Here is an 11,730-nt window from a genome sequence, read left to right on the forward strand (position 1 = left end):
CGCTTCTACAACCTTACGAAATAATAACTCCACATTGAAAACTCCGTGGCTGCGCTTAACCGCCACGACCACAGTCTTTCGGACAATGCTCTCGATCGGGGGGAAGAACAGGAGGACTGATCGCAGATGGGCTAATGACGATCAACAAAAAGGAAAGAAGTAGTAATATGAGCCCAAGAAATCCTACGCCCCAGTTCCTCGTTGCGATCGCAACAAGAGTCAATACACTCATCTGAATGCCTCAGTGTCAGCTATTCTGGATAAGTCAGAGGAGGCTTGTTTGCTCGGAGAGCCCGCGCATATGAAAAATCTTTCTTCAACCAGGAATAATAAAAAGTACTGTTGCTATCATTAGGATAAAAGTACCACACTGATGAGTGTTGAGCCCTTAAGCAAGCAATTGAGGACCTCATTAAGCAGGGGCACTTTAAAGAGTATGTCGATGATTCTGCTCCTATTCGGGAGAAAAATCAAGAGGAACCGGGAAAAAAGTGTCATGGTCGCAAAGGTCTCTACAGTGTAGGAATCATCTTTAGGGGACCACATCTCACAGGGAATTTGCGAAGTGCCCATGAAAGGTATGCCCGCGTAGCCCATCATGACCCCATAAGTGTGATGAGCATAACACCACGACCAACGAAGGTTTGCAACTCTGAGAAAAATACGGTACGATTGCATCATCCCCACGATGATGCTCTTGTCATCACACCTGAAATAGAGCGGTGTGAGGTCCACAAAATGTTGGTGGACAATGGAAGCGCCATGAACATCTTGTTCCATTGAGCTTTTGAAAGGATGAAACTGGATGAGGCCGATCTGAAGCCTACCTCCATCCCTTTGTATGGTTTCACTGGGGATCATTTGATTCTCAAGGGGACGATCTCGCTCCTGGTCACGTTGGGTGATACCAATGAAATGACCAAAATGACAGAGTTTCTAATAGTGGACTGTCTATCTGCTTTCAATGGCATCTTGGGACGACCTCTACTATGAAGCTTCAAAGCAGTCACCTCAATCTACCATCTAAAGATGAAGTTCCCCACCCCGACGGGGATAGGGGAAGTGAACGGATCTTAACGCGCATCTCGTGACTGCTATGTAAGGGTAGTGCAGATGGCATGCAAGGGAAAAGAAACTCCAATCGGCATCCCTAAATAGGCAATGGCGATCAATAGGATCGAGCCATAGCCTAGCCCAGCTAAGGACAACATTGACCCCTGTATCTAGGAATGCCCTTGTAGTAGGCTGGTTGAGGACCTATCTTAAGTATCGGTCGATTAGAGCGAGCCGAGCCGAGTCGAGCCAAGTGTTGAGAATTAAAAAATAATCTCAACCCCCAGCTCACCAGCGACCTGATCGGCTTCCTCAGGGAAAATATCGACATATTCGCATGGACTCATGCCGACATGGTCGGGATCAACTTGAATATCATATGCCATGCCTTGAATATCGACAGCGAGGTCAGGCCGGTCCACTAGAAGAGAAGAGCAATGAATCCAGAGCGATACGCTACCTTAAAGTGGAGATAGATAATCTTCTCCTAAATGGATCCATCTGGGAGGCACTCTACCCGAGCTAGGTTGCCAACTCGGTCTTGGTAAAGAAGCCCAACGGCAAATGGCAGACTTGCGTTGACTTCACCAACCTCAACAAAGCCTGTCTGAAGGACAACTTTCCTTTACCGAGAATCGACCAGCTCGTTGGTGCCACCTTCGAGCACGAGCTACTGAGTTTTATGGACGCCTACTCGGGATACAATTAGATTTCGATGTATGCACCGGATGAAGAGCATACCTCCTTTGTTATAGATCGGGGGCTGTATTGCTACAAGGTTATACCCTTCGGCCTAAAGAATGCTAGAGCGACTAGTTAACCGAATGTTTTTCGAGCATATCGGGAAATCAATGGAAGTCTATGTTGATGACATGCTGGTAAAATCGCATGTCGCTTCAGATCACATAACGCATCTCATTGAGATGTTCGGTATACTCCGGAGGTATAGAATGAAGCTCAATCCTCTCAAGCGTTCATTCAGAGTATCCTCGGGAAAATTCCTAGGATATATGGTTAACCAGAGGGGAATAGAAATCAACCCCAAAAAGATCCAAGCTCTCCTTGATATGAAAAGCCCGACCAACTGAAACAGGTTCAGAGTCTCAATGGGCGAATAGCGGTACTCAGTCGCTTCATATCAAAGGCAACAGATCGTTGCTTGCCATTCTTTAATATACTTAGGGCCAACAAGAAGTTCGAACGGACTCTCGAGTGTGAACAGGCATTCCAGAGCATTGAAGAACACCTCGAAAAGCCACCTCTTTTGTCCAAACCTCTCCCTCAAGAAATTCTTCTTCTATATATGTCCATCTCTCAGTATGCTGTCATTACAACTCTAATTCTGGAAGAAGACAGGGTCCAATGACCAATATATTACGCGAGCAGACGTCTACTGGATGCCGAAATGTGGTATCCAAAAATAGAGCGATTAGCTTATGCCCTGCTGATCGCCTCCAAGAAGTTGCGACCTTATTTCCACACCCATACAATCTATGTGTTGACCAACTATCTGCTTAAGCAAGTCCTCTAGAAACCAAAGGCTTCGGGTAAGTTGCTCAAGTGGGCTATAAAACTAAGTCAGTTTGATCTGCAGTATAGACCGAAAGCAACCATTAAAGGGCAGGTTGTTGCCGATTTCATTTCGAAATTCTTATATTAACCGGTTAAGGAATTCAAGCAACAGACCAACAACGTCACCTAGGAAACCGTTCTAAATCTATCAACCTATAGCCTCTATGTCGATGGATCCTCGAACAGGAAAAGGGTTGGGAAGACCTTCTCCTCCTTAGTCTCGAAAGGACTCGCATCCAAGGTATTCTTCGATTCGGGTTCAAAGCGACCAACAACGAGGCTGAATATGAAACTCTGCTCGCTGGTCTGTGGTTGACAAAAGAAATGGGATCAACCGCGATCAGCATTCACAACGACTCCATGCTGGTTGTTAACCAGATTTTGGGAGAATATCAGGTCAAGGAAAAAAACATGATCAGTTATCTGAAGAAAGTTAAGGCCGCGCTCGAGCCATTCAAGCACTTCACGATCACGCAGATCCCCAGAAACAGTAATTCTATCGCGGATGCCTTAGCAAAGATAGCCTCGTCGCTGGACTCAGATGCGTCGGAAAGTACTCCTGTTTGGTTCATAGAGATCCCGAGTATCAACTCGCCCGAACAAGCCATGAATATGACAGAGTTAGTTTTCTAGATGACCTCAATTATTCAGTATCTCCGAGACGGAACCTTGCCCAACGACAAAATCAAGGCAAGAACCATGCGAACTAGAGTTGCTCGTTACACGCTTATAGGATATCAATTGTACAAGCGAGGGTTTAGTGCCCCTCTCTTCCGATGTGTAACCGATGAGGAAGCAGACTACATCATGAGGGAGATACATGAAGAGATCTGTGGTAATCACACTGTCGCGTGATTCCTCGCCAACAAAGTTGTTTGTCAAGGGTATTACTTGTCCCTACTCCAAGAGGATACCTTCAACTTTGTGAAAAATTGTAACAAGTGCCAGTGGTTCGCAAACATACCGTGAGCTCCTTCCCACCAACTGATAACCATGATCAGCCCCTGACCATTCTCCATGTGGGGAATCGATCTTATTGGGCCTATGCTAGTGGGAAAGGGAGGGGTCAAGTATGCAGTTGTCGTGGTGGATTACTTCACCAAGTGGGCCGAGGCCGAACCCTTGGCCGTGATCACTACCAAAAAGCTCAAGGACTTCGTCTTTAAAAACATAGTGTGCCGCTACGGAATTCCTTATACCCTAATCTCTGATAATGGGAAGCAGTTCGATAACGAGGAATTCAAGCAGTTTTGTGATGAGTTGGGAATCCATAAAAAGTTCACCTCAGTCACAAGACCGCAAGCAAATGGCCAGGTTGAAGCTATCAATAAGACCATCAAACATACTTTGAAAGCCAAACTTGACGTTGCCAAGAGTAATTGGGCCTACAACCTCCCAGAAGTCCTATGGGCATACAAGATAGCTCCGAGAATCTCTACTTCAGAAACACCTTTCTCGCTAGCATATGGCTGCAAGGCAATGATCCTAGTAAACGTAGAGACTGGTTCACTTCGGAGAGACCTGTTCAATGAAACAGACAATGAAACATTTATGCGCGCAAGTCTGGATTTAGTTGAAGAACATCGCAGCAAGGCTCAGCTGAGGATAGCAGTCTACCAACAGTGCGTGAAAAGATTCTTCAACTCTAAAGTCAGGAGAAGAAACTTCCAGGTCAACGACCTGGTTTTGAAAGAAGTCATTCTCAGTACAAGAGAACCGAGTGCGGGAGTATTGGGGCCAAATTGGAAAGGCCCATACCACGTTGCTAAAGTGATATGACCGTGGACTTATCGCCTTGAAAGGCTCAACAGTTCCGAGGTACCGCGAGCTTAGAATGCTAAATATCTTCGCCCCTATTATCAGTAATTCTGAACTCATTTTCTAAATTCCTTGTAAAGATTTGCTCTTTTTAAGCCTTGTAAATAAGATAACTCTTATGTAATATTATTTCTCGCATGTGTGCCTTTCTATTCATATATGTATCATTTGTACAAATACTATAGCAAATAGTTAGAAAACGACCTGGTGTCCACATGTTTAATACTTGTGATGTACGAAAAATTATAAGTACTCATGAATAATTAAGGAAATAGTCTCTTTATTTATCATAAATTAAAAACAAATACAGATATGCGAGTAGAGGAACAATTATGGAAAGCAGAAGCAGAAACCATCACTGGCCTTCGTTCCTAGGCCCCAAATGTGCGACCTCAGTATCTCCAACTTGGTCACCAACCACCTGGTCACCCGCTGGTTTCTCCAGAACATACTCCTCCGGATGCTCGTCCTCTGGACCAGACCCTTGACCTTTCTCCTCTTCATCGGCCTGCCCCATGGAAGCGAGGATCCTCTGGTAGTCATCCGGGAGGTTGATGAGGTCTATGTTCAGATTCTTCGGTCGTAGGGCGTAGATGGACTGGATCGACTAGTCGGCGGCTCTCCTCTCGATTTTCAGCTCTTGTCGTTTCATCTCTTCGGTTAACGAAGTGACACGTCCCTAGGACAATTGGAGTTCTGCTTCAAGTGCCCACCTCTATTTCTCGGAGGTTTCCCACAATTGTGCCCTGTCCTATTTTGCTCGCAAGCCCCGCTCGGAATTCACTCGTAGCTTCAACTCTTTCTCGCGAACCTCGTTGGTGAGTCTAGTCACTGTCCTTTGAAGCTCTTTGACCTTCTCTCCCCTCTTCTCTAGCTCGGCCTTCTGAAAATCCATCGTGCTGAGTGCGGCATTCCTCTCTAAAAAATATTGGTTCGTCTGAATGGTGGATAGGTTCATATGTATCTGTGTAGCCTCTAAGTCTCGTTTCAGCCGCACGTTCTATTCTCTCAGCTCGACGAGCCCCTCAGCAGCTCCCAATTGAGTCTTCTGCTAGGCCAAGTGTATGGCGAGCAAAGACTACACAACAAAGGGAACAGGGGGTTAAATTCCTTTTCACTAAAAAGGTAAGGGAAATATAAAAGAGTCATCGAGGAGGACAAACCCTCTTACCTGTCTTTGTAGCTGAAACGCCATGGTCATCAAGTCCACGGGGTTAGAGGCCATGAACTGCTCAAAAGCCTCCGCGAGTTGGCACTCCAGCAGGGTGAACATCACTGGCTGCAAGTGCTGCAGGAGTTGTCCTATAGAATCTAGGACAGGCATGCTCGTTCTCGCAGTAGGTGGCGTCTCACCCAGTGGCTCCTTGCTTGCTCTCTTTCCAGGAGCCGTGACCTTCCCTTGCCCCCTGAGTGGACCCTCAAGGGCAAGTGTAATGTCGGTCGTGCCCTTGGGGTACCCTCTCGAGTAGAAGGCCTAGTAAGGTTGCGACCTCCCGAGCTGCATGCCTAAACCCTCCAGCTTAGACTCTGACTCCTCGACCCAAAGTTGCTTCCTTTTCTTGGATTTCTGGGTCATAGTCTTCTACTTAGGACAAGAAGTCGCAGGTTTTGAAGCGTCCGCTGGCTGAGTCGGCACCCCTGCCGACATTCCTCCAACGAGAAGACTATTAGGGGGTGCCCCGGCTGGTCCCATGGCACCGACCTAATGAAAGGTGAACTCCTTAGCTCTCAGCGACTTGGGCACTTTAGGTGGCATGGTTGCTGCATGCGAATATCGTTAGCAAAACAGTTCGTTACATGCAAATAATAAGATTGACTAAGGTTACAGACACTTACTCGATATAGATTCCAAGGTCACTTCGGGGTTGAAAAAGTCATATTTTTGCAAGTTGACGGTTGTCAAGAGCAGGCTTGCTTCGTGACTCTGTTCGGGCAAAAGATCGAAGGCAGTTATTCTGTTGAAGTCAACGAGAGTTGGCAACCTGGTCATCTTGTTTATTACGAAGAAATGGAAGAGTTCGTTAGCAAAGATTAAAAGAAAGAAAATTCACCAAGTAAAAGAAAGAAAGAAAGACCTACTCGACTCCCTAAAATGTCAAATGCCATCGTAATGGAAAAAGAAACTTTCGTCTCATACACCTAACGTTACTGGGGTAACTATGTATCCCTCCCTCGATCGTAGATCGCTTCAAGAGGTAAAAATAGTCATTGTCTTTGCTCTTCTTTAAGTAATACGAGCAGCCGAGCTCTAGCGCAGTTAGCTCGCCAAGACCGTTCTCGCCGCATGCAATATACATAGCCACGACTATTATATATGCATTTGACATCAGCTGTAAAGGTGTGACCCCAAAGTGATCAAGGATCGACCTTATGGAAGGATGAAAGGGAATCAGTGCTCCACATTTGAATTTGTTCTTAGAGATCACAGCCATTCCCTATGCCGGATTCCGAGCTGTATATGTCCAATGCTGGTAGACATCTACGCTAATTGTGTATTGGTCGACCGCTTTTTGAATTTCCTCTCTTGTGGCTATCGACAGGATTTCCTGTGAAGGACCCGCTGGGGCGTCCTGCACCGATGAGCTTGTTCCCTCGTCTGTCCTGGTCGTTGAAGGGTTCATTTCTTCTACGGTCTGAAAAAGAGTGACATGTAGGAATTACTCAGTCGTCGTACAAAGTTTTGTATGATGACGTGGAAGAAAGGATAAACATCGTGTCTTTCTTAAACCCTAGAAAAACCCTAAGAATCCTTGGAGACCTCCCCCAAAGATTCAAACCCTAGAGGAAAGCCTATTTTCCATTCAACCGCCCACAAACGCCCACCGTTATTATTGCCAAAATAGAAAAAGGAAAATAATGGAAGGATCTTTCTTACCTCTTGAGTATGGGGATTGAACTTTCTGCAGTAAACATCAACCGCGCACCAACTTGAAGGATGGGAAATTTGATCTCACAAAAACTTCTTACTATTTCTGAATAAGTGAAAGTTGTGACATTTCTTAAGGTGAGCTGGGATTTTACAGTGGAGGAAGTGGTGATTGATTTTCCCGAAGCCAAGCAACGGTTGGATGGAAATCATCTCTCGTTGTTGATTGCGACCATGTGTCGTTAATCAGCAGGAAGAAGTAACCGTCATGCTTTGAGAAACCCAATCATCGCTTCTCTCCATTGAAATAATCGAGCGATGGCTCGTTTCCCTCCTCCACATTAAATGCACTCTCATCCACATTTAATGCTCTGATAAGGAATGTCGTTTCAGCATTACTTACATTTAATGCACATGGCTAACACTTATTACGTATAGGACACGTCTATCAGAGTAAAAGGCACTTCATTAATGGATTAGTTGCCAAAGCGTAATGGATAACATCTGAAGAGGTCGTTAGGACAGAACACTCTTCGTCGTATGTCAGTTGCGAAGCGATGTGACTCCTTGCCTTCAGCAAAAATGCGCTAAGTATAACCAGGTCACGAACCTCGGTTAAGATAAGAGGCGCATCAATGCGGCACTGAATAGGGTTTGACCCAGGTCGTAGACCTTGCGAAAGGAGACCATTTCAAGTCACCCATAGGGAAATGTCTAGTCACTACCCTGCAGCCAGGTCGGATCGATCAGACGTCGTTCGGAGCATAGCAAGTCAAGGCATAATTGTGCAGTTCTCAAGGTTTGATTCTCAAACCTTAAAAACTAGGGGACTTCTGTTATGCTTAAAAAAGTAGGGTTGACGCAGAGTCTTGTCAACATGGGGTGGTCAGAACTTAGGAAGGTTTCACAACCATTTAGACGCGGCCACGTCGCATGATGACGTGAGTAGCATGCCCTTGTTAGTGCAGTGGGTGAACGCCAGGTCAGCGGATGGTTGGGAATCGTCCACGTATCCAATCCGTGCACAAGTCAATGAAATCACTCGGGCAGGTGAGCAATGAGACGCAAAGAAGGATTTGTATGGTATCCACCCCACTTGCAGATTTAGTAATCATTACTTTTATTCATCCTACTATAAATAGAGGTCTTCTCTCTCATGTGCGGGGATTGACTAATTTCACTCTGGAATAATATACTCTCTCTCTCTCTCTCTTGTATTCTCAAAGCTATAACTCAGCTCGCTGAATGCGACCTGACATTACTCTCATTAATACAATATCAGTAGATGTAGGATTTGCCCTTGAGCATCCGAACTGCTTTAAACATTGCTCTTCACCCCTTACTCAATTAAGCATTTCCATACCACGTGTGATTTCTAAGCTCACTTAGCACTTTTCACGTGTGAATAATTTGTGTCAAAATCAAGCATCAACAAAAGTTATGTTAAAGGTTCCATCTTACGCATTGTTAATAGTTTTGTGTTCTGCTTTTGAATTTCTTGTCATTCACCCAATAGACAAAAGGGTAGTAACAAATGACAACTACCTACCTTCTCCTGCTTACAGAAGCAAATACAAGAAGACTCTGAAGTAATTGTGTTCTAAATTTAATCTTATTGACAAGTACCAGTCAACGTATGCAAATAATTTCGCAAGCTCATAGTCATGGAGACCAAGTAAAACATATAACCATGACTAACGACAAATTATTGGTAAATCTTATACAAAGGCAAATGGAGAGTCGTGCAACGACTAAGTAATTTGAACCAGAACATAAAGTATCAGTAAACACACATTGGTCTTAATTTCTTCCATTAAATAAGGGAAGGAATCATTCTCTGACTCATCAAAGGTCTCCAAGTTGGCGTAAGCATAAACTATGGATTTTATAATCGTATGTGGACCATAAGCTTGTCACTATCTTAAGTAGAAAATTACAGTATTTGTTCTCCAGGAAAAAAAAAAGTCTACGTAAACTCTTTTGTTAGGTTTGCTTATAAATATCCTTGTCTCCACAACCTCACATGCAATACCAAACCTCTGAATATTGTGCTTCTCTTTCCTCTCACAGAATTCTTTTATTTTCCAAACCCAGTTTTCTGATTAAACATGGGAAATTGCATGCAGAGAGGCCGTAAAAGGCGAGAGGAAGAGGCGAGGCAACAGCTACAAGAAGAGGGAACAAAAGGGTTTGTGAAAGAGAGTGTGGATTGTGTTAAAGGCGGTGGTGGCGGTTTAAAGGTGAAGATAGTTCTGACAAAGGAGGAATTGCAGTGGTTGATGATTCAGCTGAAGAAAAATGAAGGGAACAGATTAGAGGATGTCTTGGCTGAAATTGGGAGAGAAAGAGGGAAAGTTGAAGCTTGGAAACCTTCTCTGGAGAGTATAATGGAGGGCCCTGAAGTTCTTGAGATGGATAGATGAAACTTTTATTAAACCAATTTTCCTCCTTTTTCTCAGATTTTTCCTTATTGAATTTGTTATATAAATACCTTTTCAGGTTTTTCTTAGACTACTACCCTTTTCTCCTTTGAGGTTTTCATCATCTTCTTCTTTCTTGTCCTCTGAGGTTTTTGACTTGGATGATGATCCAAAATGGTTGAGAAGTGAGTAATTAAGACTTTGAGATGTGGTTTATGACCCATAATTACTTCATAATTAAGGGTTTTTTGGACTAATATTTGTACTTGGGATGTAATCTACGTGTACTTGTAGCCCTTGATTGTAATTAAGTACTAGTTGTACCAATAATCCAGCAAAAACATGACACATTTTCATAATATAATGTTATTTTTTTTATTCATATGCCTTCTGTTTATCTTTGATGAAATGGATAGTCCAGAGGAATCTTACTTGGTGAGATTGAAATGGTTTCTTGAGATTCAAATCATATGCATATTCAAATCAAGAAAAGAATTGAGGTCAAAATTTTCAGGCTCATAAATATGAGCATTAAATAATTTCTGGTAGGTTGGAGGTTGGCAATGGGCTCTGTCTGTCTGGTGTGACTTTGGTCAATCAATTAAACTTCTTTATCATAACTATCTTTGTAACTAGATACATCTTCCATCAGGTGTTTAGTTTAGTTTAAGCCATCAGCAGTCTTCAGTTTCAGCTTCAGCTAAACTAATGTAGGAAATCATAAAAAGTAAATGTAAATGCTAACTTTTCAATGATATTTGAGCAAAGACAGTAGTTTGGTGGCACTATGCGCATATTTAATTTTGGAAACAAAGGGATATCAGAAACTCTTCTCATGAGCATTCAGAAAAATAGGGATTATGACAAGTCTATTATAACTCATGGTGTAAATTCTATTTTCCTACTCTTCCGTTATGTTTTTGCCTTTGAGGTTTAATTTAATATAGCTATCTAGCTATCACCTATAGAGGAGTGGTTCAATGGTAGAGATGACAATGGGCCAGGTTGGGACCAAGTACCCCTTGGCTCAGGCCCAGGCCCGACCCCATGACCCTGAGCCCAGGCCCGTTGCAGCTGCCATCTTTATTCAATGGTATGGTCATCGTTTAAGTTGGGTTTGAGAGGGGGAATTGGAGCATGTTTGATGATGGAATAATAGTTGGCGTGGTTGATTTGATTTTATTGACATGTATTATTTTGTATCAGTTAAATTTTCTTTGAAGGATTCATCACACTAACCTGATGCTGGAGTTTCATCTTTTATTACTTCAGAGGGGGGGTGGGGGGCGCCCCGCAATTTGAGCCACGTCTTGCAAACATCACTAGGTTTCTGATATGGATGAGACGGGATTGCCCTGGTTTACACTATTATACGGCCTAGAGGAGGTATCAGAAGTTTTTTATGCCTGCAACATAAGGTAAATAGCCTTCCAATATATATATATATATATATATTGCTATAGAGTGTTTGCTTTATTTACATATAATTAAAAGGCTTTCATTTTATCTATCTCATATAAAATCCTTTATTTACATGTATTAATTATGAAAAAGAAAATATAAATTTTACATTAGTTTCTGAAATAAAACCTCAAATGCTATTACACTGATGATTAATTTCTAATTAATTTTTTTTTTTTTTTTTTTTTAAAAGAACAAGGAAAACAAAATTACTCGGGGATGCTCTTGAGGACTGCATGACTACTTGCGCAAGGAGTCGACTCAACACTGACACGATTCATTGGTATTTGAACAAGCTCATTAGTTACATCTTTGAATCCAAGAACTCCTCCCTCTTTACACTTGGACAATAATCGAGCTGCCTCTTTCTTTGTCATGGTAACTTTTACTCTGATCACCCCTTTCTCTTCAATTGGTTTTGAACTGGCGAAGCAAAAATCATCATCCTTTGGTTGGTTTGGTGATGGTTTCTGCTGCTTGTTCTTGTTCAAGCTATCTCTGTATATGAAGTTCGCAGGCTTAGGTTCCCTGTGCTCCAAT

At 43.1% G+C, this 11,730-nt stretch overlaps 1 protein-coding gene across 1 annotated transcript; it reads left to right on the forward strand.

The window, feature by feature from the left end:
• Positions 1 to 9,318: 9,318 nt before the first annotated feature.
• On the forward strand, positions 9,319 to 10,072 carry LOC116115723. The gene has a single exon (XM_031401882.1). The coding sequence runs from the start codon at positions 9,418 to 9,420 to the stop codon at positions 9,730 to 9,732; it is 315 nt and encodes a 104-aa protein (XP_031257742.1). The 5' UTR covers positions 9,319 to 9,417; the 3' UTR covers positions 9,733 to 10,072.
• The last annotated feature ends 1,658 nt before the right edge of the window (positions 10,073 to 11,730 follow it).

Source organism: Pistacia vera, unplaced genomic scaffold, assembly GCF_008641045.1.
Source record: "Pistacia vera cultivar Batoury unplaced genomic scaffold, PisVer_v2 Contig1013, whole genome shotgun sequence".
NCBI lineage: Eukaryota > Viridiplantae > Streptophyta > Magnoliopsida > Sapindales > Anacardiaceae > Pistacia > Pistacia vera.